This window comes from Epinephelus moara, chromosome 2, assembly GCF_006386435.1.
Source record: "Epinephelus moara isolate mb chromosome 2, YSFRI_EMoa_1.0, whole genome shotgun sequence".
NCBI classification, from domain to species: Eukaryota; Metazoa; Chordata; class Actinopteri; order Perciformes; family Serranidae; genus Epinephelus; species Epinephelus moara.
In genome coordinates, this window is record NC_065507.1 from 44,527,342 (window position 1) to 44,544,532 (window position 17,191).

The 17,191-nt window shown below is 42.7% G+C and overlaps 1 protein-coding gene across 2 annotated transcripts in view; it reads right to left on the reverse strand.

Annotated features, from left to right (window-relative positions):
• Positions 1–17,191, reverse strand: part of ulk2 (unc-51 like autophagy activating kinase 2) — a 96,902-nt gene that overhangs the window by 60,077 nt on the left and 19,634 nt on the right. For both annotated transcript variants that reach the window (XM_050055553.1, XM_050055544.1), the window contains 2 exons: positions 13,869–13,961; positions 13,614–13,655 (listed from right to left, as the gene is read on the reverse strand). In XM_050055553.1, the coding sequence (XP_049911510.1) occupies positions 13,614–13,655; positions 13,869–13,961 (135 nt within the window). The remainder of the gene's footprint in view (positions 1–13,613; positions 13,656–13,868; positions 13,962–17,191) is intronic.

Below are 17,191 nucleotides of genomic sequence, written 5' to 3' on the forward strand. Positions count from 1 at the left end.
CAAGTGTGATAGAGCTGACTGGTTGATGCCAGTGTAGAGGGAATTACAGTAATCTAATCGGGAGGAGATGAAAGCACGAACCTGAATTTCTAAATCTTTTACGGACAGAAATGATTTAACTTTTGCAATGGATCTAAGATGGAAGAAGCTTGAGCTGACAACTGAGTTGATCTGTTTATCAAATTTAAAGCCAGAGTCAAAGATGACACCAAGATTCTTTACATGAGATTTCAAATGTGAAGACAGAGGACCAAGAGCACTGGTAACAGAGGCAGAAATGTCTGTAAGGCCAAAGATGAGGACCTCAGTTTTGTCATGGTCAGCTGGAGAAAGCTTCGTGCCATCCAAGATTTTATGTCATTAATACAGTGTAATAGTGAATTAATGCTGCAAGGATGTGATGGTTTGGGAGGTACAACTGGAAATCATCTGCATAACAGTGATAAGATATATTGTATTTCCTTAATATAGAGCCTAATGGAAGCATGTATAGTGAAAATAAAATTGGGCCTAAAATGGAACCTTGAGGAACACCATAGAAGATGGGAGCACTGACAGGCCAGTCCCTGAATGCCAACAACATGCTCCAAGCGGTCCAAGAGAATGGAGTGATCCACAGTATCAAATGCCGCTGAAAGATCTAAGAGAATCAGAGTGGCATAACATCCCGAGTCTAAGGATAATAGAAAGTCATTTGTTACTCTCAACAGGGCAGATTCTGTGCTATGATGCTTTCTAAAGCATAAAAAGTCTAAAGACTTTTGATAAAAATGAGAGCTTTGATATTGGATGGTAGTTACCAGGAACAGATGGATCATGATTTTCTTTTTTGATGAGAGGGTGAATGACAGCATGTTTAAAGCATTAATGGACATAGCCGTTCACTAGAGAGCTATTAATTATTGAGAGAACAATAAGAGGGGATAATATCCAAAGAACATGAACTTGGATTCATAGGTGAAATGATGTGTGTCAAGGCGGAGAGAGAAATTGTGTTGAAATTGTTTAAAGTGGAGGAACATGAAGGTGGCTCTGAAGGATCAAAGGAAGGAGGTACAATCTGGGAACGAATACTGTCAATTTTGTTGATGAAAAATGTTCGCAGGTATCTGGTGTAGCATCATTAGACTTTGTGAATACTGGTTTAAATATTGAGTTAATTGTGTCAAATAAAACTTTGGGTCTGTGGACATGTTTGGATATAATATCTGAAAAGTATTTGGATCTCTCTGCTTTGACACGTTTCTGATAATTAGTAAGACACTGTCTCAGATGCTGGTAGGACACTTGTAATTTATCCTTCTGCCATTTCCTCTCTGCTCTTCTGCGTTCCTGCCTAAGTGACTGAATTGTAGAGTTGAACCAGGGCTGAGTTTTGGTTTTTCCTTTTATAACTTTAAAAGGGGCAACTGAATTGAGAATATTGCTGCACATGCGATTAAAATGATTTACTTGCTCTTCTGTGCCTAGGTAACCAGGGGAAGCTTCAGAGGAGAGAGTAGAGGAAAAGGCATCAGAGAACTGGTGGATAGTGAGAGGAGTAATAGACCTGGAGTAGCTGTGTGGTTGACTAGGTTTAGGAGCCTTGCAAGGAAGTGAGGTGGAGAACATAATAGGCCAATGATCAGACAAACAAGAATTGTTGATCTGGACAGACGGGACAGAGATGCCAGATGTTAAAATAAGGTCCAGAGTATGACCATGTATGTGAGTGGGCTCCATGATTGACTGGGTAAGATTGAAAGAATCAATTAAATTCAGAAAGTCCCGGGGGAGTGCATCAGATGGGCAGCAGACATGACTGTTAAAGTCTCCTAGGATCAGCACATGATCAGAATTAATGAGTACTGAGGATAGGAAGTGAGAGAACTCATCTATAAATTTTGGGTTGAATTTAGGGGGCCTGTATATGAGTGCTCAAAGTACCGGAGTTGATCTTTCAATCTTACACAACATCAATTCAAAACTTGTGACAGGAGTTTACAGTTAAAAACATCTTTAAAAATCATAGCAACACCCCCTCCCTGGCCAGTGGTGCACGGTGAAATAAGAAATTTGTAATTTGGAAGACACAATTCAGAGAAGGCACTGACTTCACCAGGTCGTTGCCAGGATCTGGGGTTAGTGATAACAGAAATCAGTGAGCCTTGACAATTAATAGGTTTTGTGGGGAGGACCAATTAAAGTGGTGCTGCTATTGGAAGCTGGCAGGGGGCGCTGTGGTCAGCAATAGCGTCCAGAAGTGAGGGGAGGGGAGAAAGAGGTTGAGTGTGTACAGTTGGATGTGTTTACTGTCAGTCAAGCGGAGGTGGGTGCTCGACAGGACACAGTCAGATCAATATTAATTGATAAGAGCCGTGATCCTTCTCGGCTAGGATGCAGACCGTGCCTGCCAAACAATCGAGGTCTGCCCAAGGAAGTGGTAAAGTTGTCAGCAAAGGGAACATTTCTGCTTAGACAGTAACCCTTCAGCCACAAGTGGAGTTGGTGGAGACGGCTGGTGGTGATGTCACCAAAGCAAGGTGGGGGAAGCGGGCCGGAAATAATTACCTGCTTCCCAGTGACCAGCAGGCTGTCCAACAGGTGGATGAAGACCTTCTTTAGAAGATCCGACTTTTCTTGTTTTAGGTCATCTATGCCGGCCTCGACAACCACCGTGGAGGAAGAGGTGTGCTGGGCTGTAGCCTGCAGGGCGGCAGATGTAATATCCCTGATGGTGGCACCAGGGTGGCAGAAGGTCTGACCGTTGCATACCGCCACATGTCTGACCATGGAGGACCCCACAATCAGCACAGAAGGAGGGCGCTGTTCCTGGGCACGCACCACTGACCTCCTGGAGGTGTGTCGGCGGCGCGATGGAGCCTGCTGTAGATGTCCCAGGTGTCACTGGACCCCATCCGCTCCAGACATTTGTCTGATGGAAACCACGGCTGGGTGGAGGAATGGGAGCCGGTGGAGAGTCGGAACTTGCACCCACAGGAGGGAATTGCACACTCAGAATGTCGAACCTGTTGGCCAGCTGTAAGTCCAGAGATGGAGGAGGAAGGGACAGGCGAGCACCATTTCCTTTGGTAACCACTGACCAGGGCACCGGGTCCGGTTTGCAGGGTGTCGAGCTCACCAGAGCCTTCACTTCATCCCTGCCGCTGAGACGCCATGGCTCTGGTCGGTCCCGACAGAGGGTGGAGGTCGCCGATGTTTTGGGCTTTGCACCTTGGAGGTACCAATGGGTCGCAGATTGTGTTGAAGCTGTCACAGGCACTGGAGATTCAGCAGTGACGGAGCCGGTCCATGGTAAAGTGGTGTCATTGTTGGTGGACGTGTTTCGGTTACCATAACCAGAGGACTTAAGGAGTGTTCTATGTTTTGCCTGGGACGAGTCGACAGCAGAGAAGCCCACAAGCAATTTGTCCTTCTCTTTAAGATCTGTCCACAGATCTGCGAAGGCACGACTCACACACAGCCGACATGACACAATAGTTTGTAACTCGGTCGCTCAAGTGAGAGAAACAAGACCGAGATGAGTCAGGAGAGGCTTTGAAGATAGCCGAAACATCCACAGAGGTCTCTCCTAATCTGAGGCCAGCAGTCACATTGACAAAAACCAGTATAAAACACAGATAAATTAGATTCTTGTTTAAAAACAGTGTTTCGCTGGTGTGGTTTGGTGTGCGGCTGCGAGGAACAGTCACGGCTCAACTTTTCCTCCAAAGTCTTTAAAAGTACAAGCCCAATGACTGAGATTCCTCATCCAGTTAAAGGACACGTTTTAATACAATCAGTGTCTTGTACAGGATGTATAAAAAAGAGGCCAAAAATGTTTTACAAACTGGACAAATACTTAGCTTGCGGGAGCTGCACACAGGAGCTGCACATGGAAGTCGAAGGCCATACATGCCGTAAAAAATAGCCATAATACACTTTCATGTGAAGTGCCAACACAGTGAAATACAGAAATTTAATGTAATAATTTCATCTGTATTGAAAACTTTCTAAGGCACAGAGTTGAATTATGGTCCACAAAAAACATGTTATGCAAGAGAGACACATGTACTGAAAATCATGTGTTTACTCATGCCTATGTGCTGATCAAACATGTTAAACACTAACTACATGTTCTGTGTGTGTGTGTGTGTGTGTGTGTGTGTGTGTGTGTGTGTGTGTGTGTGCCTCTGCCTCAGTGAGCAGTAAGTAACAGTGTTGTCCTCTGAGTCCCAGCCAGTTAAATGTCTGGAAAGCAAAGCTCTGTGAAGGAATGTGGGCAGAGGCCAGGGAGGTTCATACTGCAGGTTTTCTAGGAAAACTCACTGAGCTCCAAAAATCCCCTCCGAAAGTGTCCCAGAACATCGAATGTCCATCTCTTTTCTTTTCAGCCTTCTTCATGTCAGTCCTGCCTCAATACCTTGTTTAACACACACACACACACACACACACCAAAATACTTCATAGAAGCAACCCCCCTCCTCCTCTGTTTACCTTTGAACCAACTATTATTCTCAACAATTTCTTTGTTTCTGTTCGTGTCAATAACTGAATAAACTAGAGACCACCTTGCAATGAAATCACCACAAACACACCTCCTGTTATCTCTGTTGCCAGTTCACAGAAGTCCAAACAGCAAAGCTGCATTGTGCAGCATGAGTGAGGGAGGAGGGAGAACACAGGACACCTTGTAATTAGACCAGTCTCCCTCACACTGCTGCAGCTTCCTCAACATCTCAATGGAGGAGGACTGGGAGCCGCCGAGCTATGTCCTTAAGACAGTTATTAAACACATCAAATGAGCAGAGCTTCTCCAAACTAAAGCCAGAATAAGGACCTGCAATTTGTCATGGGTGCACATACTCCCACATCTAGCCATGCAGTGTTTTGTCAATGCATAGCTATTCTGAGAGGCAAACAGGTAGCTGCTACTTCTTTACCTTTTTTTCCATACTCATGTGCTTGCTTGGCTTGGCTCGATTTTGTTTGACTCGGCCATTACAACAGGGCTACCTATTTCAAGGTGTGACTTAAACTGATGATGGCTTGTCTTGAGTGATGATGTTTAAAAGCAGCAGGCTGATCTACGGCTAAAGTCTGTCGTTATTTTGTTGCAAACATTTTTCCATCACCCAGCAGGGCAGGTAAAAGAAGTTTACCTGTTGGGAGTTGAGTTGCAGAGGTGCAGTAAGAGCCTGTTGTTCATCAACATACCACTGTGGCTGTTTCTGCTTGTACTCTTTTGCCCTGTGGTATCAGTAGCCACTGACACAGTTCCACAATTTTGGCAATAAACACATTACATTGCTATAGATTTTTCACAATGAAAGTCCCCCATTATTTTACTGTGTAAAAGATTTTATTGTGAAGCAGCATAATAAGAAAATGTTGTGTTCTCATCAACAGTAACTTAATATGACTCCTGTGCAGCTGAAAGCAAACATGAAACAGTAAAATAAAGCAGATATCTAGACTAAAAACAGGACACAGGAGAGAAACTAAACTCCAAATCACAAAGATTCAGTTAGAAACTACAAAGGTACTGAGAGCTGAACAAACAGAGACTCTAAAAACATCTTTCTTTCTGGTCTCCTGCACAGACAGATGTGAGTTGAGTCTCGCAACACATGCTTGATTGGGGGAGGGGTCGTAGGGGGTTGACTGCCATCGGCGAGACTTTACCGCTACCTGCTTGGAGGCGGTGGGTCGCACTTATTGCCCCACTCCAGAGATGTTCCATCTATGCCACAGCTCAGTGTGGCTCGGCACATCTAAACTGGTCATGGAAAGACAAATCGACGCAGCATGGTTTGACTCAGTGCGGCCAAACCCTGTAATGGAAAAAGGGTACTTTACCCACTGAAGCAGCTTGTGATTCACATAGAGGCAGCCTTAGGTTTACTGCATTCATAAAAGCTGACAAGAGGCCATACAGGTGTACATGAAGGCTTTAGTTTCAATAAGTGAAGTTTTAAAACATTTTGAAACCTTTTTAATGCTTTAACCTGCTGGTCATATCTTCTGTTCTGATCGAACAACACGTTTAATGGCACTTTTCTAATTAGTTCGCCTTATATTTTAGGCCTAATTCAGCCAAATAATACTGATCCTGCATAGACTGACAATCTGCAAGGGCTAAGAAGTCCTGTAGAAGAACTATGGTTGTGCAAAATGTTCTCTCTGCACTGCACATATGCCAGATGCCTATCTCCTCCAGTTTACTTGCAAAGTAAATGTAGTGCTGCCAGAGCACCACTATTTTTCTTCAAGTGAGGAAATAGAATATTTACACTACATATAATCCACTTGAAATTCATATACATTTTTTTAAGCGCTTGAAGATCCAATCGTCACTATAGCATATGTCACGCAAGAGAGCCCACAACAAAATGGAATGGTCAAAGTTGTCATAGTGACACTAAGGTGTGTTGATTGTTTCACAACATCAACTCATACATTGAGTAGCATACAAGAAAACATATCACCTTAAAAGCTGCTGCCAGCCCTTGAGTGGGACAGTAAATCCCAATTTTTTTTTAGTTTGTATAGCTAGGTAACTGTATATGAAATATGCATCACTCCTCTGACAGTTTCTGTATTTGTGATGCACTTTATCTAAACATGTCATTGAACCGTCACTGAATGTTAACACTGACTAATGATGAAAAAGCACATCTGACTTCACTGCAACCTGCTTGGAAGTGGTCTGGTCTGCTTTGGCCTGACTCCAGAGGTGGTTCATCTTGGGCACAACTCTGTGCATTTAAATTGGTAGACTAATGGAAATGCAAATTAGCATGGCATTGATTGACTCGGCAAGGCTAACAGTGACAGTGGAGAAGCCTGAAAAGACTTGACATTTTGCAGCAGTCATTAACTGTCAGCAGGCCAATCAGTAACTGCCCATAGTGTATACAACTGACAGGTCAGAAGCCTGGGTTTATGAGTCATTATTATTAGATTTAACAAGTAACCACATCCTGTTGGCAAAGACAAGAGCGTTTGGGAGACTTTCGGCAAATCTGACTATTATAGCTACAGGTGTCAGGTGCTCTACTAATTAAACTTAAGCTCTTTCATACAAATCTGAAAGGGACAGCTTGCCCCCACATTAAAAAAATGTTTTTTTTAATTTATTAATTAATCAACATTGTTTTGGAGTGAGTTGCTGAGTGTTAAAGATATTAACCGTACAGATGTCTGCCTTCTCTCCAGTATAATGGAACTAGATGGCACTTGGCTTGTGGACTTCAAAGCACCAAGAAAAATATACTTGTGAAAAATTCAACTGAAATGTCCCTTTCCAGAAATCATGACCCAGTTTCTCAAGATAATCTGCAGACCTTGTTGTGATCAGTTTCATGCAGGAACTATTTTTGTTCTACTGAACTACAACTGCTAACCATATCATCACACAGAGGGAAGCATGCACCTACTGCTAGCTCACCTAGCACTGCGGAGCTAGTTAACGTTACACATCAGCCAAAGAAGACACCATAATGTTTACATCTCACGCTGTCACAAGCATAAGCCTCTCATCTGTTAGTAGATGCATGCTTCCTTCTGTGCAGTAATACAGTTGGCTGGTGTAGCTCAGATGAAAGAACATAGTTCCTGCATGAAACTGCTCCCAACAAGGTCTGTGGATTATCTTGAGTAACCAGGTCATGATTTCTGGAAAGAGACATTGCGGTTGAGCTTTTCAAATATGTGTTTTTTGTTTGTTTTTTTACTTTGAGTAGACTGCAAATTGAGTACCATGTTGTTCCATTGTACTGGAGAGAAGACAGACATCTCTATAGCCAATATCTCCAACACTCAGCAACTCACACCGAAACAATCTAGACTGATAAATAAAACTACAGGTCAGAAAAAAAGAAATGTATTTTTTCATTTGGGGGCAAGCTGTCTTTAAGATTTGTATGAAAGAGCTTAAGTTTAATTAGACTAGAGTTGAAAATTGGCAATAGCTATAAACCCTCTCTGCAACACATCAGTACCATACTCTGTATTGGAACTATGTTAAATTGCATCGTCCCTATCAAATAAAATGAATAAATAAAAAATAGTAGAGCATCTGACACCTGTAGCTTTAATACTCAGATTTGCTATAAGTCTGCCAGTCCTCTTGCCTTTGCTCTTCAACACTGAGCAACTCACACCAAAATAATCTAGAGCGATAAATAGCACTAAAGGTAAGAGGAAAATTATTTATTTGATTATTAAGTGAACTGTCCCTTTAATTTATATACCCTTATCAACACAGATGCTCACTTTTTTGTTTCATACCTGTCCAAATGTTGGAAATGCTTTACTGCCCAGTGTCTATATAAGAAAGGGAAGAAGGAAGTAGTAAAAACTAAATATCTATGCCTTTTCTTGTCAAAAGTACAGGCTATGTATGACTAGTCATAAAAATCACTAACGACCTCCTCATGGCAGCTAATTCCGGTTTACGCACTATTCTCATCCTCCTTGATCTGAGTGCAGCCTTTGATACAATCTCTCACACCATCCTCCTCAACAGATTATCTTCCATTGGCATCACACCCCCCTAGACTGGTTCCATTCATATCTCTCAGGCCGCACTCAGTTCATCCAACTCAAGTCCTTCAGATCCCAGCCCTCCCCCGTCAATTCAGGTGTGCCACTGGGCTCTGTCCTGGGGCCCCTCCTCTTCATCACTTACCTCCTTCCCCTTGGCAGTATCTTCTGCAAATTCAATATTCATTTCCACTGCTTCGCGGATGACACCCAGCTCTACCTATCCAGCAAACCAACTTCCACCCTCCCACCCTCCTCCCTCACTACCTGCTTATCTGAAATAAAATCCTGGTTCACCTCAAACTTCCTAAAACTAAACAGTGATAAAACCGAAATCCTCCTCATCAGAACTAAATCTACATTATCCAAAGCTAACAGTTTTTCCCTCATAATCGACAGTTCCTCAGTTTCCCCCTCCCCTCAGGTTAAGAGTCTGGGTGTCATCCTCGACAGCTTTTTATCATTTCATTCTCACATCAATAATATTACCAGGTCTGCATACTTCCATCTACGCAACATAAATCGTCTCCGCCCCTACCTCAGCCGCCACACCACTGCGATCCTTGTTCACAGCCTCGTCACCAGAATTCAACCGCTCGCATCATCACCAAAACCCCTTCATTTCACCACATTACCCCCGTCCTACAGCATCTCCACTGGCTCCCGGTTAAACACAGAATAGATTACAAAATCCTTCTGTATGCCTTCAAGGCCATCCATAACCTCGCCCCTCCTTATTTGTCGGATCTCCTCCACATTGCCACCTCCTCCCGCTCCCTCAGATCCTCCTCCTCCATCCACCTCTCTGTGCCCTCCACCCGCCTCAGTACCAACTCTGGAACTACTCCCACCGGACATCCGTAATATTGACTCTTTTCCACTGTTCAAATCTAGACTCAAAACCCACCTGTTTATCTCAATTACCCCGTCGCTAGACGCACTGTACAAGGCTAATTTTGAACCTCTCCTAAAACGCATTAAAGACGACTTAGATAGGTGGGTATCTCTACCATTGTCTATGTTGGGGAGGGTCACTTTGCTCAAAATGAATATTTTGCAGAGACTCCTTTATCATTTTCAGATGGTCCCTATCATACTTAATAATAAAACTATTAGGAGGGTTAACAGCTGTTTCAGCACATTCATTTGGAACAAAAAGAAACCACAATTGAAGATGGCTAAGCTACAGATGTCTGTGGAGAAGGCCGGCTTAGCTGTCCCTAATGTTAGATTTTATCAGCTGGCTGCACAGCTTCGTTACATAGCCGACTGGATTAATGATGACCCGGAATCGGTGTGGCTAGATCTAGAAACGCTTAATGCAGGTCGCCCCTTACCAAGTCTGTTATTTGCCCTAGACTTAAAGAAAATTAAGAGGGTTACGGTTAATAATGTCATAATTAAAACAAGTCTGCAAGCCTGGCAAGCAATAAGAAAGCTGGAAGGTCGTACAAATACACTGTCTCCTCTAGCTCCCGTATACTGTAACATCGATTTTGCCCCAGCTTGCCCAGATGGTGGGTTTAACATCTGGAGAGATAGAAGGATTTTAACACTGGGGCATTTATTTCATAAAGGAGTGATGCTCCCATTTAGGCCTGTCGCAATAATCAATAAATCAATTAATTGCACGATAATTAAAAATGAGCTCGATAAGTTTGCCAGGCTCGATAATTTTTCATTTACCAAAGACACTGGATAATGAGTTAACTTCGCTGCATCCGTCTCGACTGACTCCTCTCGGTTCCTTAGCGTAATGAGGAGTGAACCCTCCTGTCAGTCACTCTGTCTCTGTGTGGGGAGGCGGGGCACCTGGCGCACCACAGAGTGCAGCATGAGAGGCCCGTGAGGAGTAGAGGGAGAAATTTGGAGGAATAAATAACAATGGAATTGGTTTCTAAGCCGAAAGCAACAGCTGACGTGTGGGAACACTTTGGATTTAAGCCAAATGACCGCGGTGAACCACAGAACATAAATGAGCCGGTATGTCGCATTTGTTTCAAAACAGTTTATGCTAAAAGCGGCAACACGACAAACATGCACCTTCACCTCAAACACAACCACCCGTTGCAGTTTTCCCAGCTGGGAAAAAAAACGTCTACCAAAGAGGCAGAGGGGCCGTCAACGTCTTCCCGACAGTCCACCATCACTGGGGCGTAGGTGTGAATGTGAACGTGAATGGTTGTTTGTCTCTATGTGTCAGCCCTGCGATAGTCTGGCAACCTGTCCAGGGTGTACCCTGCCTCTCGCCCGATGTCAGCTGGGATAGGCTTCAGCCCCCCCGCGACCCTCAAGAGGATGAAGCGGTTGATGAATGAATGAATGAATGAATGAACTTAGTAAACTCGGACGGTGAGTGGACACATGGATGGTATGTTGATTGTGTATTAGGAATATACATTTTCATAATTAAGGGACAATGATCTGAGACGACTATATCTCCGTAATCGCATTCTATAGTAAGATGCAGAATTCTTTTGTCCAGCAAAAAATAATCAATACGTGAATACGTCTTATGAACTGGGGAAAAGTAAGAGTATGCCCTGGAGGTGGGATTGTGAAGCCGCCACGCATCTGCTACACCATAGGTCCTCAGGAAGAGCTGAATAGAGCGTGCTGATTTCGATAGGGATGCCCTCTTAGAAATACTCCTATCCAAAAGAGGATAAAGTGCACAGTTAATATCACCACCAAGTATAAGATAATGTGTTGTCATATCTGGTAAGCAAGAAAAAAAATTGGTGAAGAATGTAGGGTCATCCCAGTTTGGGGCATAAACACAGGCTAAAATAACTGGGAGTGTGTATAATTTTCCTAACACGATGACATATCACCCTGCAGAGTCAGTTTGCACATGAGATACCGTGAACTGTACGTTTTTACTAATCATAATAGCAACGCCCCTAGCCTTTGAGCAGAAGTTGGATTGAAACACCTGACCAGCCCATCCCCTAACAAGGCGAGAGCTATAACAAGAACGTATATGGGTCCCTTGTAAGAATCCAATATCTACATTGAGCAGTTTTAAGTGCGAGAATATTTTTTTAAATTTCACTGGATGATTAAGTGATTTGACATTCCAACTTATGAATTTAACAGAACTTTGACAAACTATCAAATCAGTACAAAGTGTTGTTTCACCATTTAAGTCAGCATTGCAGTGTAGCGTCAGCTTTTCAAGAACCGTGAAATATTCAATAGTATTGGTATCATTCAACTTTTCAATAATATTCATACTAGTTAAGCTCCTTCCCAGCTTTCCATCTATTCCTACTACTTCACCTTCTTTTTACACATTAAAGCCAGCATTGCAGTGTAAAGTCAGCCTTTTAAAAACTAAAATATACCACAGTATTGCTTTCATTCAACTATTCAATGACATTCATCCACATTTAAGCCAGCATTGCAGTGTAGTGTAAGCTTTTTAAAACACCTTCAAATATTCCTCATCATTCAAACATGCATGGTATCATTCAATGTTTCAAGTGAGCATTGTAGTGTAGTGTAAGCTATTCAGCTTGAGCATTCACACGCACACACCATGTCACATGTTAATTGCAGTTGTGACATGGTGTGTGCGTGTCTCAGAAATGACAGGAGCAGAATCTCCATTTTAATGAGCATATAAACATTATATATCAGCATTATCCATCTAAGATATACTACTACGGCCTTTACTACTAATAATAATGTTGCTACTTTTGGGATTATAAATGTTAAATACGTATTTTAACGTATTTACATACATACAATATTATTAATAGATACATGTAGTATGTATTACATGTAGTTTGCAGTACTTGTAGTAGGCAGTACATATCAATGAATCAGCTACTGCCATTAATAGTACCCGGTGGCGGTAGCAGGCATCCGTCAAAATTTAGTATGTGTATACTGTTGGACTGTATGTATAAAGGGGTTCAAGTGTCACCATAGCGCATTCTGACTCAAACTGCATTATCAGGTTTGTAGCAGAAGCTGCCCTCAGACTGACTTTGTAGAGGCTGTACAGCACAACCCTGACAACTGGACTGATGGGATTGATGGGATCACCAAAGTCAAGAGAGACAGAGGGTATTCTTAGGCCCTGATCACACAGGACGCTGCACTGCGTTTGTTTTTTTTTTAACTGATGCCATTAGTAAAAACTTTTTATTGTTGCCAGGCAACCACCCCATCTCCTCTTAACATTCCTATGTAATCAATGTACTGTTTATTTACTTTATTTATTTGACAAATATTAGTATCTAGTCCCTAAAATGTTCAGGCAGAGGGTACTTGCTGTAGCTCTGGTTGAGGGTGAGAGGCTATCAGTTAATAGTTTGTCAGGCGCAAGGAAACAGAGATCTGTGTGGGTACACATGACCCTTAAAAAGAGGGTGGATTACAAGGAGTACCACCAGTTGATCCAGGAGCTGCGCCAATACTGTTTCCAGGCATATTTTAGGATGACTCGGGGGCAGTTTGACAACCTGCTGTCTATCGTTGGGACGTATAGCTCTGGGTATCCAGCAACTGCTACCACCAGTTTCTCCTGTTTGCCAGCTGTAAATTTGTTGTCATGACCACCACAGAAGGCCGCCTCTCAAATCATCCAATTGGACAATGGGGAAAAGGCAGATATGACGTGGGGCGTTTTTCTGCTCTGAGTTAAAGTTTTTTCAACACAAGGCGTTAAGAGCGCTCCGGCAAAAACTCCAGGCGCTTAGAGTGCGAAAAACGCAAGGCACATCGCAATGCAAAAAACGTCAGCAAAAAGCTTCATTCTCATTAAAATCAATTACAAAAAGGCACCACCAACTGCTAAAACACATCCTGTGTGACCAGGGCCTTATTCAGCATTAAACTGAAGGACAAGCAACAGCAACATTGACCCTCTTTAATCATCTGACTAGACTCAAGTTTTTCTAACACTGGCTCCATACAGTAGATACTGGAACAGACACGGTCTCAGACATACCTGCTTGTGCACCACTCAAAGAATGACAGAGCAATTATCACTCAGTGGAGATTAATATTAAAATACTATTGAACACTTCATACTATATTATGCTTACATCAATTTGATGCAGAAAAGAAAAACATACCTGGACATCGTAAAGTGCCACAATGTTTTCATGCTGCAGCTCCTGAGTAAAAAACAGGACAGAAAATTGCATGTGTGATTCATTAGCAGGAACATACATACTACAGCAGCTAAAGGCACCACTTTGATCAATATTTCTATCGGGGAAGTTGAGGTACCTCTCTGTCAAAGGTGCAGACTCACATAAGGTCAATGCAAAATCATTCTTTAAATACACTGAGGAGATAAATTAGAGGCAATTAAGTGTCATGCTCACCTTAAGGATTTTGATTTCCTTGCCAAGAAGGATCTGGGACTTGGACAGGTTCTTCTTATTAATGCTCTTGATCGCCACCTCCCAATCTGTCTTCTGCAGAACATAGAGAGCAGGACAGAGAGGAAAAAAGATCAAACTTAATCCCAATGTCCTTGTAAAATGTCCCCTTAACTTGTATCAAAGATTAATGAAACAGGTAATCCTGCTGATGTCAAGTCACTTCTATTTTTGTAGCACATTTAAAAACAACAGGAGTTTAACCAACGTGGTTTCCAGTAGAGGCAGATGTGTTATATGATTGGAAAAGTAAAAAGGTGCATAAAAGGCAATAATACATCCTGTAATGCAATAAAATGATAATAGAGAGAAGGCAAGAACAAAAAGTAGAGGCTAAAACAAATAAATGACACAAAGAAAAAAGCGGTAAGAGGATGTTTAAAAAATAAGCCTTGGACTGACCTTTGTTCACTTTTGTACAACACCTCAACCATTCATTTAAACATATTAAGTTTGGCGTTCAACTTGTTTTGATTCATAACACCTAATGAACCAAATCCTTACAGTGTTATTATTGGCTGAAATACGACAGAATTGTCAACTAGCTACACTTTGTTACCATCTTCAGTCTGACATTGTCTGTGCCTTCCACTGCCCATACTGTACAGTATGCCAGACTTTTAATATGTTCCAATACAAAGTATGCAGGCTTGGAAAGCAGCACCAGCCACCAGCAATATACAACCGGCTGCTAGATTTGCTTCACTCATATACTAATACCAGGATATTCTACTACATCTGGTTGAATTTTTGCGGTATGCAAGCCAGCATGCTTCTCTGGCTATTCTGACCCACAATCCTCTTCACAGCGGAAAATATGTCACATCAACTGAGCAGCAAACAGATTACAGCTTGACAGCTGATAGAAGCCCCAATGACAAATGACAGTATTAAAGTAACTGGTGACCAGTCAAATAGTAAAAATAAGAATATTGATTATTAAAGTGAACAAAATAATCATTAAGATTACTGACAACAAAAGGACATAACTAGAAAAATAACAATGACAGAGAAATGTAATTTTACTGTTGTGAATATATTAGAATCTACAATGTATGCAGTTGTAAATGAAAAGTTAAAACTACACACATCACAAAGTAGCAATGGCAGAGCTATCTGGGTTAACCTCCATCTCTGGCGAGTCTGGCAAATGGCGTTTTTTTTTATTTCCAAGTTAGCTGATATATGAGCAAGAGGGTCAAAGTTTGGGGCACAATGTTACAAAGAAGCAGATGCCCCGATTATGTGCGTACTACATGCAACAATACATACTTTGTAAGGGCAGCTGCAGTACCTACTAAAAGTATGTGATTCGGAGTGCACCCTGTATTCACTCTTTCCGTGGGAGAGGGGGATTAACATTTGCCTGAAGCTTATGTCATTTTAAGTCCACAATGATGCGCAGCCATGCCAAGATACTTGATTTGCCGGGATTTTAAGAGTGTAGCTGAACAAAGTACAACAAACTTTGATGTGAGGCAATATTGAGAAGATGTCTTAGAACAGCCTTGATAGCGGCAAGCATCTTGTCTAGCACTTGCCATTGTTGTTTATACTCCTTGGTGGTTTCAGCACACCATTTGACAACAGCTTAACAATGGTGTTAGTCCCACCTGTGGCACTGTTTGGCTTTTGGTTAGTCCTACCACAGAGCTTTTCTTTTTTTTAATTTTAACCAAGAAACTGCTGTTTCAGTAAGCTCGGTGGAGTGGGCGGATCCAAGGGTGTGCACCCAGGTAGGTGTTACTACTCTAATACACTGTAATTACATTCTTTGGTTCAGCCAACCATTTACTTCTTCCTAAGCAGGCAATTTCCAATACTTTCCAAATTGGAATTCAGTAAGGTGCAGCAAGAGCCTGTTGTCTGCAGCTCTTCAACTAACATCTCACTGTGGATGATTCTGCTTTTATTCTTCCCCCCTGCAGTCTTAGGCACGGTGGTGTAGTGGTTAGCACTGTCGCCTCACAGCAAGAGAGTTCCTGGTTTCTGGTTTGAACCCAGGGTGGGGGAGCCCTTCTATATGGAGTTTGCATGTTCTCTCCGTGTCAGTGTGGATTTTCTTTGCGTACTCCGGCTTCCTCCCACAATCCAAAGAGATGCAGGCTAGGTGTGAATGTGAGCATGAATGGTTGTTTGTCTCTATGTTTTAGCCCTGCGATAGTCCGGCAACCTATCCAGGGAGTACCCTGCCTCTCGCCCAGTGTCAGCTGGGATAGGATCCAGGCCCCCCGCAACCCTCAAGAGGATAAGTGGTTACGGAAAATGAATGAATGAATGAATGAAAACAAAATTCCACTAATTCAGTAATAAAAACATTTCATTTCCTGCAGATTCTTCACAATAAAAGTCCCCCGTTATTTTGTTATGTAAAGGCTTTCAGTGTGAAGCAGCAAAATAAGGAAATATTGAGTTTTCATCAGCAGTAACTTCACACGACCCATACAGCTGAAAGTGAACATGAAACTAGGGCTGCAGCTATCGCTTCTTTTAATAATCAAGTATTCAATCGATTATTCTGGCAATTAATCAAGTAATTGGATAAGAAATACTGCGTGTTTTCATTAAATTATTTTTGTTTTATTTAAAGGGGCAAAAAGCGAAATCCTTTCACCGCTAGGTTTGCTGTTGTGCACTGACTGTAGACCAAAACAAAGTGTGTCATGTGCCACAGTGCCACACCTCCCTCCCCCCCCCCCCCCCCCACTCGCCTCGTCTGTGCCGCCGAGCACCGCAGCCTCTCCATGGACTATTACATCCAGACGGTCCTGGTTTTTCTTCCGCAGGCTCCGTTTCACTCAGCTTCACTCAGCTGCCCGATATACCCGCTGCTTCTTCCCACATTAACCTGAATAACAAACCAGGGCTCGGTGCTCCAGTTGGATCCAAACGGAGAACCGCTAGCTGGGAAGCTAGCGGAGGCTAACTGGCTGTGCTGGTAGCTGAGTGAAGTGGAGCATGAGGAGGAAGCACCGGTTAGCCCCGCTTTCACTGCAGGCAGATTCACTCGCCACAGGGGCGAGGAAATAAAACCTAAACAGCCAACTTAGTTTGGCTTAGTTTAGAAGTTGGCGATGTCTTTCACTCACTCTCGGTCTCTGCTGTGTTTAGCTATTTCCCTGCTTTCCTGTTAGCGTTAGCACTACTCGGCTGCCACGCTAACGCTCCAACTCCAACTGAGCCGGGAGCGGAGAAGAGTTGGAACGTTAGCATGGCAGCCGACTAGTGCTAACGTCCCTACGCTTCTCCGCCAGGCTCAGTGAGCC